The sequence below is a fragment of the Macaca fascicularis genome, chromosome 2 (assembly GCF_037993035.2).
Source record: "Macaca fascicularis isolate 582-1 chromosome 2, T2T-MFA8v1.1".
Lineage (NCBI taxonomy): Eukaryota > Metazoa > Chordata > Mammalia > Primates > Cercopithecidae > Macaca > Macaca fascicularis.
In genome coordinates, this window is record NC_088376.1 from 156,675,137 (window position 1) to 156,694,556 (window position 19,420).

The 19,420-nt window shown below is 44.9% G+C and overlaps 1 protein-coding gene across 17 annotated transcripts in view; it reads right to left on the reverse strand.

The window, feature by feature from the left end:
* Positions 1 to 19,420, reverse strand: part of CHCHD6 (coiled-coil-helix-coiled-coil-helix domain containing 6) — a 238,431-nt gene that overhangs the window by 201,526 nt on the left and 17,485 nt on the right. For 10 of the 17 annotated variants that reach the window (XM_005547894.4, XM_074033221.1, XM_074033218.1 and 7 more), the window contains 3 exons: positions 13,775 to 13,883; positions 10,193 to 10,262; positions 7,638 to 7,782 (listed from right to left, as the gene is read on the reverse strand). The exons of 2 other annotated variants lie outside the window; for them this stretch is intronic. In XM_005547894.4, the coding sequence (XP_005547951.3) occupies positions 7,638 to 7,782; positions 10,193 to 10,262; positions 13,775 to 13,883 (324 nt within the window). Of the gene's footprint in view, positions 1 to 7,637; positions 7,783 to 10,192; positions 10,263 to 13,774; positions 13,884 to 15,874; positions 16,187 to 19,420 lie in introns of all 17 variants that reach the window. 5 more of the 17 variants (XM_074033225.1, XM_074033222.1, XM_074033220.1 and 2 more) reach the window with 1 other exon arrangement.

Genomic DNA, 19,420 nt, shown 5'->3' on the forward strand with positions numbered 1-19,420 from the left:
TTAAGCCAGTTTTCGTGTAAGCTCATCTACAGTTTTCCTTTCTCCAATATTTGTCACATCATATAACACCAAAGCCAGGTTAAGTGGGAACCCAGGAGGCCTCACAGTGTCCCTTCCAATTAATTATTCCAATTCTCTAAACTATAACCCGCCACCCTTGTTCTTTGAGCAAATGTGAAGGTGAATGGGGCATGCAGATGGGCAGCTGTGTGGCACAGCCCTTTCTACCCAGTGTGTGGACTCCTGCATATCCTGTGGAAGGACTAGCCCCATACATTAGCAGCCATGCAGGCCTGGACATTCAGAGCAGGAGTGAGGTCAGTCCCATCACTTTGCCCTTTTCATTTTCTTTGGGGTGTGAAGGGTGCTTTAAAGGTGATGACAACAAACAGGGTGCACTAACTCTAGTATCAGTCATGAGAATTTTCCTAATTATTTTCTTAAAGATAAAGCAGGAGAACTGAATGAGACACCTTCCCTCCACATATTCACCCAAGGCATCAGTGCACAGGGCCTGCTGAAGTCTGTGAGCAGAGCAGCAGAACTGAGAGAAAGCCTATAGGTACTCCAGGCCTTCCACTGACCACCAAGCAGCAGTCGTCTGCAGCTGCAGGAGGGACAAGGAAGGACCCTCAATCAAAGACAATTAGGGCCCATAAAATAGTCTGGTGGCCAGTCAGGAGAACTTAGACGAACCCTTCAGGTACTCAGGTCCTAAGCCCTGACAAACAGAATGGGTTTGATCCCACACTCACATATGAAAAGGCTGAAGCTGAGGCAACACTACAGCCCATATTCTACTCAACTAGGCTACTCAACCTCCCACACTAATAGCCTGTCAAAAGAAGGAGAGTGGCCATTTCTGGGCATAAACACTATTTTCCTCAGTTTCTACTGGTCTCCTGCATATGATGACCAGCACCAATCAAAAACTACAAAGCACATATAACTGCAAGCAAATGTGACCCAGTATCAAGAGAGAAAATAGTCAACAGAACCAAACCTAGAGATGATCAAGGTGTTGGAACTGTCAAATCGAGACTATGTTTAGAGGATCTACAGGTGGGCAACACATGTAAAGAGCTGGGGGTATTTCAGCAGAGAAACAGAAACTATTAAAAAAAGCCAAATGATAAAAGAATCAGGAATTAAAGCAGAAGTTAGTGACTTTTCCCATACAGCCCACTAGGCTGTCTCTAGAAAAATTCTCATTTTACGTATCAGAAGACTGAGGCTGTCAAATACCAAGACAAGAAACCTCTCACAAGAAATAACAGCCATTAAGCAACTTGGACCACCACCAGTGCTCCCGCCTCTAGTTTCTTGAGACACCTGGGTACTCAGAGAGACTTAAAAAATTAAAACCTCTGAAGCTGCATAGTCTAGTCCAGGAGGGGTTTTTTGCCGACCAATCAAATCCAGTACACAGCCTTTTTTTGTATGGCCTCTGAGCTAAGAATGGTTTTTACATTTTTTAGGGTTGTAACAACAACAACAACAAAGAATATGTGGCAAAGACCACATGCGACTGCAAAGAGTAAATTATTTACTATCTGGCTCTTTACAGAAAATGTTTGTTAACCTCTGATCTAATCAAGAGACTAAGCTCAGTAGACAAAAGAAGAGATGAAAAAGTAAAACAAGGAAGCAAAGAAAGGGGCTATGGATGTCATGATTTTTCTACCAGTTTATACCTTTTACCAGTCACCTGAGCACAGGCAATGCAGATCTCCACAGGATTTTCAGATCTCCACATAACACTCACACTGGAGGAGGTATAAGGAACAAGGCCACCAGAGTCCCCAGGTCACTAAACTTCTAAAACAGCCGTGCCAAACAGCTAGACCCAGATATCAGGACTGCCTTGGCTGAATGTCAGGTAGTATACTTCATAACCTCAGACCAGAGTTCCCAAAGCCCACTCTCTCCCTTGTTCCAAGCAAGATAAACCTAAAGTCTGTAAGACTCTGACGAGGAGACAAATCACTTTTTAGTTGACTCCCAGATATCATTATAATGAAAGCCTTTTTAAACTTTGTTTTGTTTTATTGCTTGAAAAGGGTCAGACCTTTGAATTGTCACCCCTTCTATAAAAGGCTGTGATGGGTGCTTGCTTCCAACTATTAGCAATGGGGCACTGTGATGGGATCACAAGGGAAAGATAACAGACGACTGCACAGAGGGCTTCAAAGCAGTTACACCTCCACACCCTCACCTACTCAAGATGTGCCATTTAATCACCATTCACTGCCTGTCTAAAATTTGCTCAGCGCTGCAAAGACCAAAATGATCGTACCACAGTTCTTATTCTTAAGGAGTTTATGATCTGAGGAATAAGACAATAAAAATGTAGCAGAGGACTGTTAGGAAGAAAGGCTACAGCTGTAATAAAGCCAAAATCAATCCTCCATCTTCCTCATAATTTTAGAAAATTACAATTCAAAAACTTTGAACATCTTAAAATCATGATACAGTCAACCACAGAGTATTGGTTCCAGGACCCTCCACGGACGTCAGAATCTGTGGATGCTCAAGTCTCTTACATAAAATGATATAGTACAGTGAGCCCTCTGTATCTGTGGACTTCGATCTATAGTGGGTTGAATCTGCAGATACAGAAATCCATGGACAGGGAGAGCCAACTGCATCCAGTTCACATAGCTAAAGTGGCAGCTACCCGGAGCATCTGGGCATTGAAGAGAATGAAAGAGTGAGAGATCAAAAGTCCTCTGCCAACAGGAGAGCAGGACAGGACAGCTACTCTCCTGGTGGATCCTTAGGTTACAGGGGCAAGTCCAGGGAGGGAAGCACTCTTGTTACCAAATCTTCAGTGGCAGGATTTGACCTTAGCTTCTTGATTTGCCACTGAAGTATTTTCCTAGTGATCAATGTCCAGCTGTATCCCATTTATCTCTTTCAAGATTCAGAAAACCGCTCCACAGAGCTCCCCATCAGGCTTCCAGGATGTCATTCCACAACTGCACCTACACTGGCCCCTCTGGCCTCCCCGCTGCCACACCCTGCGGCTTCCTATAATCCAGCCAAAGACCTCATCCTCTCCCAAAGCGTGGCCTTTGCTCAAGAGTGCTCCCTATCTGCAGCATCCTTCCTCCCTCCTCTCCACCTGGCAAGTTCTATTCATTCTTCAAGATCCAGCTCACATGTCACCTCCTCTTAGAATTCATTCCCATCCTACCAGGAAGTGTCAGGTGGTACTGCCTCCTTGCTCCTCGAGTGTCTTCCTGTCCTTCTGGGATGACCCTTGCAACACTACGTGGTCAATTCTGGGAATTTTAATTCTCCTAATAAACACATCTTCTCAAGGTCAGAAGCTGTCTCTTATTTCCATTTATTAGGAAATTAACCCAGTGCCTAACATATAACAGGAATACAGAGTATGTGTGTGTGCATTTGTGTGTTTTTATATATATATATATATATATACACTCACACATCATAAAATAATAAAAGAATTGCTCAGCAACAAAGAAAAGAAAGTTTTTACTTTCTAGTTTTTTTTTTTCTTTAGACAGAGTCTCGCTCTTTCGCCCAGGCTGGAGTGCAATGGTGCAATTCAGCTCACTGCAACCTCCACCTCCCGGGTTCAAGTGATTCTCCTGCCTCAGCCTCCCAAGTAGCTGGGATTACAGGCATGCGCCACCAGGCCCAGCTAACTTTGTATTTTTACTAGAGATGGGGTTTCACCGTGTTGGTCAGGCTGGTCTCGAACTCCTGACCTCAAGTGATCCACCCACCTCAGCCTCCCAAAGTGCTGAGATTACAGGCGTGAGCCACCGTGCCCAGCCAAGAAAGTTTTTGCTTTCTATCAGGTGTACTGTACTCTTATACAACTAATAATATGTGCCAGAAATGCAACAGGCAAGGTTGTAAATCTCATTCTCACCTAAAATAAAGCCTCAGCCAGGACTTGATTACTCCATCCATTGGATTTTTAAGGCTCCACCCATCAGAAGACTCAGATCAACAGCACTGTTCTTTTTATTTCTTCCCAGAATGTTTGATTTGGACTCCTAGCTTCTTCATCAACTCAGAGGGAGAAACACCTCTCACAGGATCCAGTGACACCCATGGCCTTCACTCAGACCAGAACCAGGACACCACCAGTGACAGCAAACATGCATCGACACGCACAGAACAGTTCATCACTGCTGCACTAGATGGGAAAGGGAAACACTTCTGTCATCAGAAGTAGGTCAGAAAAATTATTACCATTCCTTGTCATTAGTTTTGTGAACTTTTCCCAATAATAAGCTGGACCAATCCCTTATGCAGAAGAGGATTTTAAAATCAATATTGGAAAAAGTCAGAAGCAAGTGAACAGTATGGAAGAGCACACTACATGTTAAGTGGCACTCAGTACAACAGGAAATCCTCTAGATGAGGCTACAGGTTCACAGGGAGGACTACAGTAGGGGTAGTGGAGAAGGCACCTAGGAAGAATGGGCAGACAACTCATTCTGCCAGCAACCATGCAAGATCCATCTCAGGGTCCAACCCTCCCAGAGGGCTAGGAGGATGTGCTGTGATCCACACACTGCCACACCACCAGGCCCTTCAGCACCCCACACAGCAGGCTGCCAACTAGCCACCTCCTTCAATCTTTCCATGTGGACAACTCAGGAGAGGAAAGAAGAATTTCCCTGCTTTTGTAAGGTTCTTCTCTCCATCTTTCTCCTCTTATTTAAATCTTCCAGAATATAGTTTTGAAAATATAGTTTTACCTCCACTAAAAGCACTGCCCAACCATACCAACCAAAAGGGAGCCCCCTTCTTTAGAAGCGATGGTCATAGCATCTGCTCAGCATTTAGTTGACTGCCTTGGGTCTCTGTTAACTTATGGAACAATGCCAAGCACCATCTTCCCTTCTCGTCCTTTGTACTGAGTACTGAATATGATTGTACACCTTCAACATCATCTTCTGTAGCACCTCCTATAGGAAATGCATTTCCAAGAGCATCAAGCAGTAGAAGCCAACTCCACCTAACTTAAGCAAAGGAGAGTTAATTGGCAGGTCATCAGTGGACGATCCAAACCTCAAGAAGGCAGGAGGACCAGACAGAAACCAATGGTACACTGAAAGTGTAGAAGACGGCAAAAGATACAACCTCACAGCATGAAGGGGCTGATCGCAACACCTGGGAGACAACGAGGAACTCCCATCCTGGCCTCCCATCATTCCTCTGTACTCACTCAGAACTGAAGGTCCTCAGGCATGAGGTGCAAGCTGGCTGAGCTTGCACTGTGCCCAGATTCAGCTTCCATGGAGGAATTACAGTCCCACCAAGTCTACACACAGCAGGAAACAGGAACACTCCCAGAAGGAAACTGGAACACCAGTTGCATGGAGAAATGAATGCTGAGCATTCAGAAAATGAGAATGCCCATGAAAGCAGTTAAATGTTTTTAAAATGAAGGAAGTAACTTACGTCACAATTCCCTAAGAAGTCTGGCTCAGAAAAGGAGATTATTATCCATCTAGAGACCTGGGGTGGGGCGGGGAATCAAGTTCTTCCCCAAGGGACAGTCCTGAGAAAGCGGCACTCAACCTCCTTTGCAGGAGGAAGAATGGGAAGCCGTGAATTCTCTTTCACTGTAATTAATACATTCCAGGTGAGAACGAAGAGACAGCAGACCTGTAAGTTGTGATCTTCCATCTCTAGAGGTGGCCAACTTTTCCTGCTCATGCCATACTGATTAACCCTTCATCTCCAGGATAGGGGTCCTTCTAACTTGGTTGTCAGGCTACCTGCAGAGGAGTAACAACCGATCTGCCTCTCAGAGACTGACTCTAAGAGCCTCTGAAGGCATGCCCTGGCCCCAGTTTCTCACTGTATCAACTGATTCCTCACCAGGATGCCACGGGGTTCTAAAAGCACAAGTCAGATCTCATCACTCCCATCCTTACAAACTTCAGCAACCACTGACTGTTTCAGGATCACTGTGGGCTACTTTGAGGGTTAACTCCTCAGCACATCCAAGGCCTTCTAAAATCTGGCTTCAAACCTCACTCTTCTCACTGGATCTGATCACCTCCTTAACACCCGCCTGTCTCAGCCCAGCTGCCCCTCATCCTTTAAGGCTGAGGTTAAATGCCCTCTCTGATCTACCAGCTCTGATCCACCAGCAGCTTACACATTTGCATTTCCAAATCTTTTCCTCAATTTAACAACTACTGTAACCAAACTGGCCTTTTTCAAAGCACAAGTCAGTGCTTGTCTTCTCCACAGACTAAAACTTCCTGAGGGCTAGGATCCTACATTGTTTGTATTTCCCAGAAGGCCTGGTTCAACGTGCATTTATGTGCCCACTGCACACTTCAAACATTTGTGTAGTCATCAAATTAGTAAGCTAAGGCCTGTGCCCAGCCAGCATGTCTGCCTTCCCCTCCCAGGAGAGCACAATCCCAAATGATGCTCTCACATCATGTTCAACCCCCTTCTAGGCCACACCGTGTGTACCAGGCTACCCACCCAAAGTAGGGCAAGGCTGTTCCTGGTCTCAAACCTCCAGCAGATGTTATTAGATGCCGCCCACAGCCATGCTTCCCTCCCCCAACTTCCTTGCTGTCAGTTCTAATTCTGGCTGGATGCGCAATCTCCCTAATGTGACTAGAAAAGAGCCCTAGCTGCAGCCAGTGGAGCCCTCTGTATCCCCTCTGCTGAGGACTGGCTTAGCCATGGGTACCTGGTACAATTCAAGTCAGTGTGATGTAAGAGGAATTCTGTCAGGAGCTTCTAGGAAAGTTATCCTTGTGATAGAGACATAAGGGCCGGCATAGCCTCTCTTCTTCTACTGAGGGTTTTGCTGTCTGCATGGGACTTGTGGGGCAGTAACAGCCTTTATTAACCATGGGGACAGCCTCCCTAGGATGCACTGGCACACTGTGGATGGCAGAGTGGCAGGAAGAGAAGCACCACGTCTATGATGATGCTAGTGAGCCACTGAATTAGTCAACCCTGGGGGCACTTTGAGACTTCTCATGTTGCAAAATAAATGCTGCACTTAAGCAAAAATATCCTAATAGCCACCCATCACTTAAATGTATTAATGACAATAACAATAGTGCACTCCCACAGTCTGCTGGCATGTGCTAAGTCCTGGACAAATACTATCTCCTCTGATTCCCTGGGCAGTCCTGTGTGTGAGCATCATGATCTTCGAGCAAGGCTCACAGACAGGGTGTCCAGGATTTGCACCCAGCCTACCTAACTCTAAAGATGATGCCCTCCCTGTCATATATTACATGGCTCCAGGCCTCTAGTCCTCTCTCCTCACACCCTCCCGAAACACATACCACTGCAGCCCTGACATCTGTGAAGTTTCAGAGCTGAATGAGACTGTCAAGTGATCTAGTCCCTTACTGTATAGACTTGAGGCCACAGAGACTGGAAAAACATGCCAAAGGCAGCAAAGCAAATCACTGACAGAGCCAGGGCTGGGAGAACCCAAGTTCCTGGCTCCCAAAAGACCCTTTTCCACAGAGGTGAAGCCGAGCACATCCCAGGGGCAGCCTGAGCCAGCAGGGCTTCAGACTAACCAGGTGCCAGGGCCCACCCCCTCTTTCCCCAGGTGCTGCCCAGCTCAGAAGGCTAGTTCAGGGAAAATCTGCACTCACCAGCCGGACTGACTTCTGCTCCTCATGGCTGATGCTGCCGTCACCCATGGGCAGGGATGCCTTGGAGTGCTTGGTGGCAGCCTCTCTTTCCGTCTTTGCCACCTGGAAGAGCTTATCCTGGACAGCAGCATGCTCCTGTTCACACCTGTGCAGAAGAAAGATGAGGAGAAACAGATGCAGATGACATGACGGGCAGCCCATAGCCAAGACAAGGTCTGCGCACTCACTTCAGCTGCCAGGGAAACGCTGAAACCAGCCAGCAGCCGGCCAGGAAAGGAGAGAGTGCTGTAAAACCACACGCCCCATCATTCCACGCCTGAGCTCAGGCATCACTGACAGCTCCCCAGACAAGGGGAGACAATGACACTGAGCCAGGACAACACAGCTCAGTAACAGGAGGAGACCTGGCCAAGTAGGCAGCCCCATGCCCAGTGAGAGTCTCAGGGAGGGGCTCAATCCACGGATTGCCTCCACTTGAGAGCTTGAAGATTGGAGATGGTAGTAGTCCTCTGTTTTGAATATTTAACTCTTCATTCTGAATATGTTCCTACCCTTTGACCTATTTCTGGGCATTCTGCCTAGTAAAATAATCCTATAGAGAAGAAAAAAGTTATTAGTGCTGAGATGCTCTTAACAGTATTATTTATTATAGTGAAAAAAATGCAAGCAACCTAAATGTCCCAAAATCAAGGTCAAGCTAAAGTAAATATGGTGTGATCATATAATGATCTATGACATCACCACTAGAAAATATAGTCTTTCATTTGTCTGTAGGTTAAATCTAAAAACTGAGAACCAATAAATGCTTTTAGTAATAAAACTGCTTATAAAGCAGGTGAAACTAATGACAAATCATTATAATACGAAGTGAAAATAGCAAGATATGAAATTATCTATGACTTTCAAAAAATAACCCTAAACAGTGGGTAGGGGATTCTGGGTGGAGAAGAACATGAAATACTCCAAAATATTAATAGTGGTTGTCTTGAGATGATGAGTCTATGGGTGATTTTTTCACTTGATAAATTTTTAAATCTTTCATTAGCATGTATTACTTTACCATTTTGAAAATGTTTAAAAGTACCAAAAAAGCGGGGTTCAGGTTAGTAGTTGGCTTTTATTCTTTTTTTTTTTTTTTTGGTTTTGGGTCTCATAATGTGGCCCAGGCTGGAGTGTAGTAGTGCAATCATAACTCACTGTAAACTCCAACTTCTGGGCTCAAGCAATCTTCCCACCTCAGCCTCTTGAGCAGCTGAGACTACAGACGTGTGTTACCCCCAGTTAATGTTTTTAATTTTTTTTGTAGAGACAGGGTCTCACTATGTTGCTCAGGCTGGGCTCAAACTCCTGACTTCAAGCAATCCTCCTGCTTTAGCCTCCTAAATTCGCTGGGATTATAGGATTGAGCCACCACACCTGGCCAGGTCAGTTATTCTTGCTGAGACCTATTAGGGAGAGTGAATCTTAGAATGTGGGTCTTAACCCATGATTATGCAACAGACCCAACATGGCTGAACTACTAGAAGGCAAACGCCCAACCACGGCTGACACTGGGCCCCCTAAGCTGACCCACTGGGTCCTCTGACCATACTGAGGGCAATTGCCTCAAGGATGCTGAAGAGGCCAATCAGTAACAATTACTGTGAGGGTCCACTGAGAACTCTGTAGGACAGGTGCTATGCTCACGTGCATGATATACAGTAACATATTTAACCATGACAGGAGCCCAGTTAAAGAAGTACTCTTCTTAGATGCAGTGATTTTTCAAGTTCACATAACTAGCAAGTTGCAGGATCAAGATGCCACCCTGTGCTCCACTGGGGCCTCTGTGCCTTAACCACTTTGCTAAAACTCCTCTGGCAACAGGCCCCATGTCAGAGGCGTGGCCAGGTCCTGGTGTTGTGGCCTGTGCTGACAAAATCACCAACATCCTGGAGCCAGTTCATCTGGACAACCACAGCTAGCACTGGAAGGGCTCCACTTCCTCATCTCTTTGAAAACATGCCTGCATGTGCACACACATGCAGAAGTTCCAGCCACTCAACTGTTTAGTTATAGCTTTTTTAAATGATTTTTTTTTTTTTCCAGAGACAGGGTCACCCAGGCTGGAGTTCAGTGGTGCAATCATTGCTCCCTGCAGCCTCGGCTTCCTGGACTCAAGTGATTCTTCCACCTCAGCCTCCCGAAAAACTGGGACTACACAGGCACACACCACAACACCTAGCTAGTTTTTTTATCTTTTAGAAACAGGGTCTTGCTATGTTGCCCAGGCTGGTCTCAAACTCCTGGCCTCAAGCAATCCTCCTGCCTTGGCCTCTCAAACTGCTGGGCATGAGGAACATTAATGATCAATTCCCCTATGCCCCTTTTGGTGTTTCTAAATCTTTAAACTAGAACCAGTGACACCTATACCATAGGGTTGTCCTTCAATGCAACTGAGATTAATTATGTGAGACAAACCCTCCAGGGCTTCAGGCAAGGAGAGGGGTATCCAGTGAGGAAAGAGGCTTTTAGGTGGAGCGCAGTGCCGGGAGCAAGCAGGCTCTCGGGCTCACCTCTTGACATCCTCCTTTGCCCCTGAGATCTGCTGGCCACTACTGCTCCCCGATCTGGGCAGTGTGGATTCTGCAAAGGAAAGAGAAGAAAAGGCCTGTCAGTGGCACCCCAGGGTCCATGAAGGCACGGAGGTCACCCAGAGAGGAAGGACCCCCATGAATGAATGTGCCCCTGGGAAGGCAGCACTACAGATGAGCCCCCACAAAGGAGTGTTCGCAGGGGCATTCAAGGAACACCCTTGATTCAAGCTGTCTGGAAAGCCAGATGATCCAAGCCACCTCTTATCCCGAAGGGGTCTCTGCACCAGGATGCCCACAACACTGGGTGCAGTGTTCCAAACCCATCCCTACCCTCCTGACAATTATTTGGAATCCAGGTCATCTCCTAAGCACAGGCCAGGAGTGGCTGCATGAAGTCATTGCTTTGCTTCATGAGGACAACCTCCCAGGTAGAGGTTTTGGCATAGGGAAGGGAAGGGGTGGGGGCTCTTTAAATCTTGTTTCCCTTAGTACCCACCTGAGTCTGCACAATCCCCAGTGTGGCAAATGCCACATATTAAACCTAGTTCTACTTAACCCCTATCGCCCCTAGTATTATTGGGCTCTTTCTGTTGTTACAGTAGGTCCCTTTTGATCATCACGGATTTGGGGATTTCTGAGCAAATCTAATTCACTCTCCCCACCACTTGCTGATACTGAAGGTTTTGTTACTACGCCATCCCCAGCCTTCACCCTTCCAAAGCTCTCTGTCAGCCAAAGCTCACCACCTTTCTTGGCCTTCTCCGATGTCCCACACCTCCCTCCACCACAGGGTTCTATGCACCAGCAGCCAGAACCACACAGAACATAGTGTAAGAACCAGGCTGTGGGAGGTGCTCAATAAAGGTGTGCAACTCCAACTCCAGACCCATCAGGGACACCTCAGGGGGCACTTCTGAAAGCGTCAGCTGTGACTCACACTTTCAAACCACCTCTCATGGGAGGAGAGCACTTCCCATGCTCCTCAGCAACACACCAGGTTCTCAACTGAGGTGAATGCAGGAGGCTGCTGTGGGGTTTCATCTCCACACCAGTGCTCCCCATGCTTACTTATTTGCCTGAAGAGTTCTACTGAGGTTTAATGCCTGGTATTTTTGTTTTTTATATAATTTTCCATTTTTTAACTACAAAAATAACAGGCCTGCCGATGTAGAGCATGTGGCACTCATCCTCACTGCCCCTTCTGTGTGCCCCTGCCCGATCCCCGCTCCCTGGGAGTGCACAGTGTTGAATATGCGTTTCTTCCAGTATTAGTGACATGGAGATCTTGTCATGAGCATGGCCACCTGTGCACATTTCCTACTGAGCTGTCTTTCTTAAAGATCTTTAAGAACTCGCTACATATTAAGATTACTATGACTCTGTCCAATGTTATATTTTCTCTAACTTATCCATTCCTGTTTCTTCTTTTCTAAACTAATTTCTTATATTCACATTTCCTATTTTTTTAATTTAAGGTTTCTTCATTTAATATGATGTGCAGAAAATCCATCTTTTATTGTACTTTTATGGCTTCAAGCCATACATTTCAATCTTTTATTTCCTCTGACATTTTTGGGGGGTATGGTATGAGAATTTTAACTTCTTTTTCTAACTTCGTTCCATTACTAAAATAAAGCAAAAACTGGTTTTAAAAGTACAAAATATCTTAAAATTAGTTAACTTCAAGACAGTCATTTTGACTCTTCAACATTCAGAAACAAAACTCACATCTATCATTTAAACAGCAAAGTATTTTGTTATAACTAACTCCAAGTGACAAAGAACTACTATTCTTGCTTTCCAAACTGCCAAAACTTACCAAACTGAAGCAAATGCTTATTTCTTCTAAAGCTGAAACTGATGTGTAGTATTATATATTATGGCAATTTTCACTTTTATCATCACTTTCTTCCTCTTTCGAGTTAATCCAGTTTGTTAAAGTGCATTGGGTCAAGTTAGACCCCTCTCAAGCCCTTCTCATCAGTTAGAGCTGCGTAGGGAGTAAGTGAGCCCTATTGGCAAAGGAGAAGGGCTTCTTGGGGGGTTTTCGGGAATCTTACACATCCCCTTCAGTGGTAGATATTCAGAAAGATCTTGGGGTGGGTCCAAATCCAGGTGCTCACTGGCTCCCAGGCAGACAGCACAGGGGTGGAGGTGTCGGGACACCTGGCAGGCATCCCCTTGAAGATGAAGCCAGAGTTCTCTGGCCACCATGGGGAGGCCTCCATGGCCTGGCTCCCGAGTGCCACTCCAACATCTCCCCTTCCCTTGTACCTTGTATTCCAGAGACAGCAATGCTTCTAGGCCCCTGAGCAGGCTGGGATGCACCCTGCCTCCGGACCTCTGCTCCTGCTGTCTGCCCACCCGCAGTGCCCACCCACCACCATTTGTCCTGCCTTTCACAGTCCCTCCTCTCCCAGGACAGATTCTAGTGTTGCATCACAACACGACATCTGGGCTGACATCTGGCTGACATCAGGGCTGACATCTGGCTCTATAACCAGAGCCAGCTGTGCCATGAGAGAGGGTCCCTGCCCACCTATCACTGTGTCCTGGCACAGGGCACGGGACCTGGTTCTGGGTGGCCTTCAGTAAACACTAAGTGGGCAGGATACAGCTCTCATCTTCTAAACTCTTACAACCCAACAGGGAAGATGAGTAGAAAAGGCAACTGTAACGCGAGACCAGGCCAGAGATGAACAATCTAGTGCGTGGTTCTCCATGTAAACAGTCGGTCCTTCCGTGGTGGCATGGTGCCTCCAGCCAATCTTTTTTTTTTTTAATCGAGTTACTGAGTCTGGTAGACAGACCCAAGTTCTCAAAAACAAGTATGTTTTGAGCAGTTGCTCCAAGTACTTTATTTTGTAATATTTTAACATTTGTATGCCTTACAAATTTTTTTCTTAAAATTTTATTTCCTCGTGTTTGCTACAAGTTGTTAATTGGGGAAAGCACAAATTTCTTCATCTGCAACAGGTACAATAGAGTAGGGAACAAATCTGCTTTCAGCTTGGCTTGAGCACCAGCTTCACAGTCGGCCACGAAGAGGAACTCCTAGGTCCTAGAAGCCCAGAGGAACCATTCCAAGGGCCAAGACAGGAGCTCTTAACCTGAGGCTCAGGTGAGGGCTGCTGTGGCAGGCGCCTAAGTCACTGACGGAATTCTCCCACATTTGGTCCCATTCACGTGAATCCACATCATTCTTTGATTTGGGAGTTAGGCTAGAGTGGCTGAAGCTGCGTCATGGCTATGCTGCCTCTGAGGGCCTTTAAAGGCAACTTCTTTCCTGAGCTGTCAACTCAGGTCCTTCTGCCTCAATTCCCACATGGAGAAAGTGACACAGAGGGAAGGCGGTCTGGCCCGAATCCTGGCAGCTCTGATGACAGCGCCTGTCACTCCCAGAAAGCCATGCTCTTCCGGAAAGCCCTTACCAGACAGAGCTGCTTAACGTCATCCCGAAGCCAACCTGAGCTCCACGTGCCGTCGGGTGGGCTCGGGTGAGCACCCATCACTCCTTTCACTGTCTCTCCACACTCCACAGAACTGTCACAACCCCCATACCTTTGTGAGGGGCTCTCAAGTTGCCATCTTGAAGGCCCAAGGTAGAAGGTGCAGGAGCAGGGGCTGGAGAGCTGGGCTCCTTCATGCGGTTCACCACGTTTTCAGACAGCTAAGGAAGCAGAAAGGAGGGACAAGAAAAAGTTATGTCACAGAAGTGTCTGGAAGCAAAGCCTCCTCTTTATTCAGGTCCTAGAATTAACTGAATGCGCTGCTTCCTCAAGACCAACTCCAACAAAGCAATTCTACTAAAACTCCTCTCGTGGTGGCCCAGTGCCTACCAGGTCCACGCCGAGCCCATCCGGACTCCTAAGCCTACCAATGTATGCCCCCTGCTGGCTTTGCAGCTTCACCCCCACCACTCCCCTCCACACACCCAGTCCTCAGGGGAACCTGATGTATCACTTTTCTCACCTCCTCTGAATTCAGGCATGCTCTTCCCTCTGAACCACCTCCCGCCACCTCCCTCTCTGGGACATCTCCACCTGTCCAAATCATACCCTTTCTTTGGAGGTATCTCAATGTCCCCTTCTCCAGGGAAGGCTGCCCCTCAACAGCATCCAAATGAAGCACAAGTACCTCTGTCCATCGCATTTCTCTTTATTCCACTTTGCAGATAACACATTTTTTTTTTTTTACAAGTTGAAGGTTTGTGGCAAGCCTGCATCAGGCAAGTCTACTGGTGCTGTCTTTCCAACAGCATGTACTTTGTGTCTCTGTGTCATGTTTTGATAATTCTCACGATACTTGAAGCTTTTCATTGTTATTGTATTTGTTATGGTGATCTGTGATCAGTGATGTTTCATGTTATTCCTGTAATTGTTTTGGGACACTGAGAACATTGTCCATGTAAGATGGCGAACTTAACCAATAAATGCTGTTGTGTTCTGACTGCTCCAGCGACCAGCCATTCCCCCACCCTCATCTCTCTCCCTCTCCTTGGGCCTCCCTATCCCCTGAGACACAACAAAATTAGGCCAATTAATAATCCTGCAATGGCCTCTAAGTGTTCAAATGAAAGGAAGAGTCACATATCTCTCACTTTAAATCAAAAGCTACAAATGATTAAGCTTAGTGAGGAAGATATGTCGAAAGCTAAGACAGGCTGAGAGCTAGGCCTATTGCACCTAACAGTTAGCCAAGTTGTGAATGCAAAGGAAAAGTTGTTGAAAGAAGTTACACATGCTACTCCTGTGAACATATGAATGGTAAGAAAGTGAAACGGACTCACTGCTGACATGGAGAAAGTTTTAGTGGTCTAGATAGAAGATCAAACCAGCCACAGTACTCCCTTAAGCAAAAGCCTAATTGAGTCTAAGGCTCTATCTCTTTTCAATTCAGTCAAGACAGAGGTGAGGAGGTGTAGAAGAAAAGACTGAAGTGAGCTGAGGTTAGTTCACAAGACTTAAGTAAAGACGGCGTCTCCGTAACATAAAAGTGCAAGGTGAAGCAGCAAGTGCTAATGGAGAAGCTGCAGCAAGTTATGCAGAAGATCTAGGTAAGATCATTGATGAAGGTGGTGATACTAAACAGAACAGTCTTTTACTGGGAAAAGATGCCATCTAAGACTTTCATAGCTAGAGAGGAGAAATCAATGCCTGGCTTCAAACCTTCAAAGGACAGGCTGACTCTCTTTTTAGGGGCTAATGCAGCTGGTGACTTTAAATGGAAGCCAACGTTCATTTAGCATTCTGAAAACTCTAGGGCCTTTAAGAATGACACTCAACCTACTCTGCCAGTGCTCTAGAAATGGAACAACAGAGTCTAGATGACAGAACATCTGTTTACAACATGCTTTACTGAATACTTTAAGCCCACTGTTGAGACCTACTGCTCAGGAAAAAAGAATCCATTCAAAATATTACTGTTCATTGACAATGCACCTCGTCACCCAAAAGCTCTGATGGAGATGTACAAGATGAATGTTGTTTTCATGCCTCCTAACACAGCATCCATTCTGCAACCCATGAATCAAGGAGTAATTATGACTTTCAAGTCTTATTATTTAAGAAATTCATTTCATAAGCTTAGAGCTGCCATAGATAGTGACTCCTCTGATGGACCTGGGAAAAGTAAATTGAGAACTCTGAGGAAAGTACTCACCATTCTGATGCCATTAAGAACATTCATGATTCATGGGAAGAGGTCAACAAATCAATATTAATAGGAGTTTAAAAGAAGTAGATTCCAACCCTCACGGATGACTCTGAGGGGTTCAAGACTTCAATGGAGAAGTCACTGCAGATGTTGTGGAAACAGCAAGAAAAGTAGAATTAGAAGTGGAGCCTGAGGATGTGACTGAATTGCCGCAATCCCATGATCAAATTTGAACAGATGAGGAGTTGCTTCTTATGGATGAGGAAAGAAAGTGGTTTCTTGAGATGGAATCTGCTCCTGGTGAAGATGCTGTGAACACTGTTGAAATGACAACAAAGTATTTAGAATAGGATCACAAACTTAGTTGACAGAGTCGAGCAGCAGGGTTTTAGAGAACTGACTCCAGTTGTGAAAGGAGTTCCACTGTGGGTTAAATGCTATCAAATAGCATCGTATGCTACAGAGGAATCTTTTGTGAGAGGAAGAGCTGATCGACATGGCAAACTCATTGTTGTCTTATTGTGTAAAACCTTCACAGTCAACCCCACCTTCGGCAACCACCATACAGATCAGTCAGCAGCCATCAACACGTAGGCAAGACCCCCCACTAGCAAAAAGATTATGACTCGCTAAAGGCTCAGATGATCATTAGCATATTTTGCCAATAAAGTATTTCTAATTAAGGTATATACACTTTTTAGGCATAATGTTAGTCTACACTTGAGAATACAGTATAGTGTAAACGCAACTCTTACATACAACTAGGAAACCAAAAAGTTCATGATTTGCTTTATTTTGACATCCGCTGTACTGTGGTATCTGGAGCCATGCCTGCACCACCTCTGAGGTGTGCCAGTACCACTTCTTCCCTTCCTCTGAGCCCCCCGACAACACACATGTGCTTCTCAGAGAAGTCCTTACACCTCCCGCCTGCCTCTCCCGCCTGCCTATCCTGATGGTTTTTAAATACCTTGAGGGCTAAGCCTGCATCTCACTTATCTCTGTACACCTCCAGGGCCACACATACAGTAGATAATCAAAATACTGCTTGACTAATTTCACCTCAGTTCCCCTAATGAAGACTGGATAACCAAAACTCTCATTCATTTTAGAGGATGTGAAATAGGCCTAAGGGTGTCATAAAACAGTTTACTAAAATGAAACAGCAAGCTGGGGATCAATCCAGGATAAAAATCCTTAAGCATTCACTTTAGTAAATATTTATTAAGTGCCTAATATGGCAAGGCATCATAAAGCACAGCTGAGGGAAAGACATTAAAAATTACTGTAAGACAAAAGACATGATCAGCAACTCCACTTCCAGAATATCTCATTGAGAAAAGTACTCCCCCATGTACACAGAGGCATGTGGAAGGACACTCACTGTGACACTGGAGGAAATAGGGAAAAAAGAAAAGGAAACCACATAAACATCCAACGATAGAGAACTGATTGAGGAAATCCTGGCGTATACACCCTATGGAATTTTATGGACCCATTAAGAAAGAACAAGGTAGAATACATATACACTGTCATGGAAGACACATGAGATACACTGCTGATTGTTTAAAAAGTCGTAGAATTTTTTGTACATCTCAATTTTGTAAAAAATAATGCAGACATACAAATATAAATGTTGCTGAATTTGAATATATGCGTATCCACATACGCATTTCCACAAGTGTGAATTGCATTTGGATTTCACATGCATGCACGTAAGACACATATACAGATCTGCTCTGGGAGAAATCTACAAAACTGCTTAGCAAAGTACTCAGAGGATGAGGTCCTGCAAGTGGGGACAGGAGCAACTGCGGCAGGATTTTCACTTTTGGTACTTTTGTGTCTTAATTTTTTACCATGAACATTTCCTTAGTAACCAAAGATTGTAATAATAATAATAATAACAAAGTCCCTGTAGTATTTAAGATATATACAAATCAAATAGCTAGTTAATGACATATGACAAGAGAAGACCAAACGTATCAATGGAAGGGAATAAGGAGTCCATAAAGAAACCTTTACCTCTTGGTCAATTGATTTCAACAAGGGTGCCAAGACAGTTCAGTGGGGAAAGAGCAGTCTCTTCAACCAATGATGCTGGGATAATGGGATATCCCTTGCAAAATAATATAGTTGCACACCTACCTTACACCATATACAAAAATTAATACAAAACAGATCTGAGACCTAAACGTTAAGAGCTAAAACTATAAAACTCTTATTAGAAAACAGAGGGCTATGGGAAGCGGAGCTTGCAGTGAGCTGAGATCCGGCCACTGCACTCCAGCCTGGGCGACAGAAAAAAAAAAAAAAAGAAAAGAAACCAGAGGGCTAAATCATTATGACCTTTGCTTTGGCAATACATTCTTAGAGGTGACACCAAAAGCATGAGCAATGAAATAAATAAATAAATAACTGGACTTTTTCAAAATTTTAAAGTTTTGAGTACCAAATGACACCATAGGGCAACTGAAAAGACAACCCACAGAATGGGAGAAAATATTTACAAATCACATACCTGATAAGGAACTTTTATCTAATAAACACCTCCCAGAATTGAATAATAAAATGAAAAATAATCCTATTTAAAAATAGGCAAAGGATCTACATAGAAATTTTTCCAAAGAAGATATACAAATGGTCAATAAGCACATGAAAAGATGCTCAACATCATTAGTCTCTAGAGAAACATGGGTTTAAACCGCAATAAGGCACCACATCACACCCACGATGATGGCTATAATTAAAAGATCAACTTGTAAGGGTCAGCCATAGTGGCTCACGTCTGTAATCCTAGCACTGTGGAGGGCCGAGGCAAGAGGATCACTTGAGACCAGGAGTTTGAGACCAGCCTGGGCAACACAGTGAGGCCCTTTCTCTAAAAAAAATTTTTTTTTAAATTAGCCAGGTGTGGTGCCATGTGCCTGCAGTCATAGCTTCTTGGGAGGCTGAGGCAAAAGGATCGCTTGAGCCTAGGAAGTCATGGTTACAGCAAGCTATGACTGCACCACTGCACTCCAGCCTGGACAACAGGTGAGGCTCTGTCTCTAAATAAATAAATAAATTTTTAAAGTCAAATTATAATAAGTATTTGCAAGGATGTGGAGAGTTACCACTTGATATTACAATTCCACTCCTCACTATATACCGAAGACAAATGAAAACATGTATTCACATCAGCACTATCTGTAACAGCCAAAAAACAGAAAGGACCCGAATGTTCATCAACCAATGAATGGATAAGTAAAATGAAGTATATCTATACAATAGAGTATTATTCAGCCATAAAAGGGAATGAACTACTGACACATTACAACATGTAGGAACCTTGAAAGCAGTCAGACCCAAAAGGCCACACTGTGTGGCGTATTATAGGATACGTCCACAACAGGCAAATCTTTAGACACAAAAGTAGATTCGTGACTGCCTTGGGCTTGGGGAAATGCAGGGACAGGGGTGGGGGTTGATAGCTACAGAGTAAGTAGGATTTGGTGGGGAGGGTGGGAGGTGGGCGTGATGAAAATGTTCTAAAAATGATTGTGGCAATGA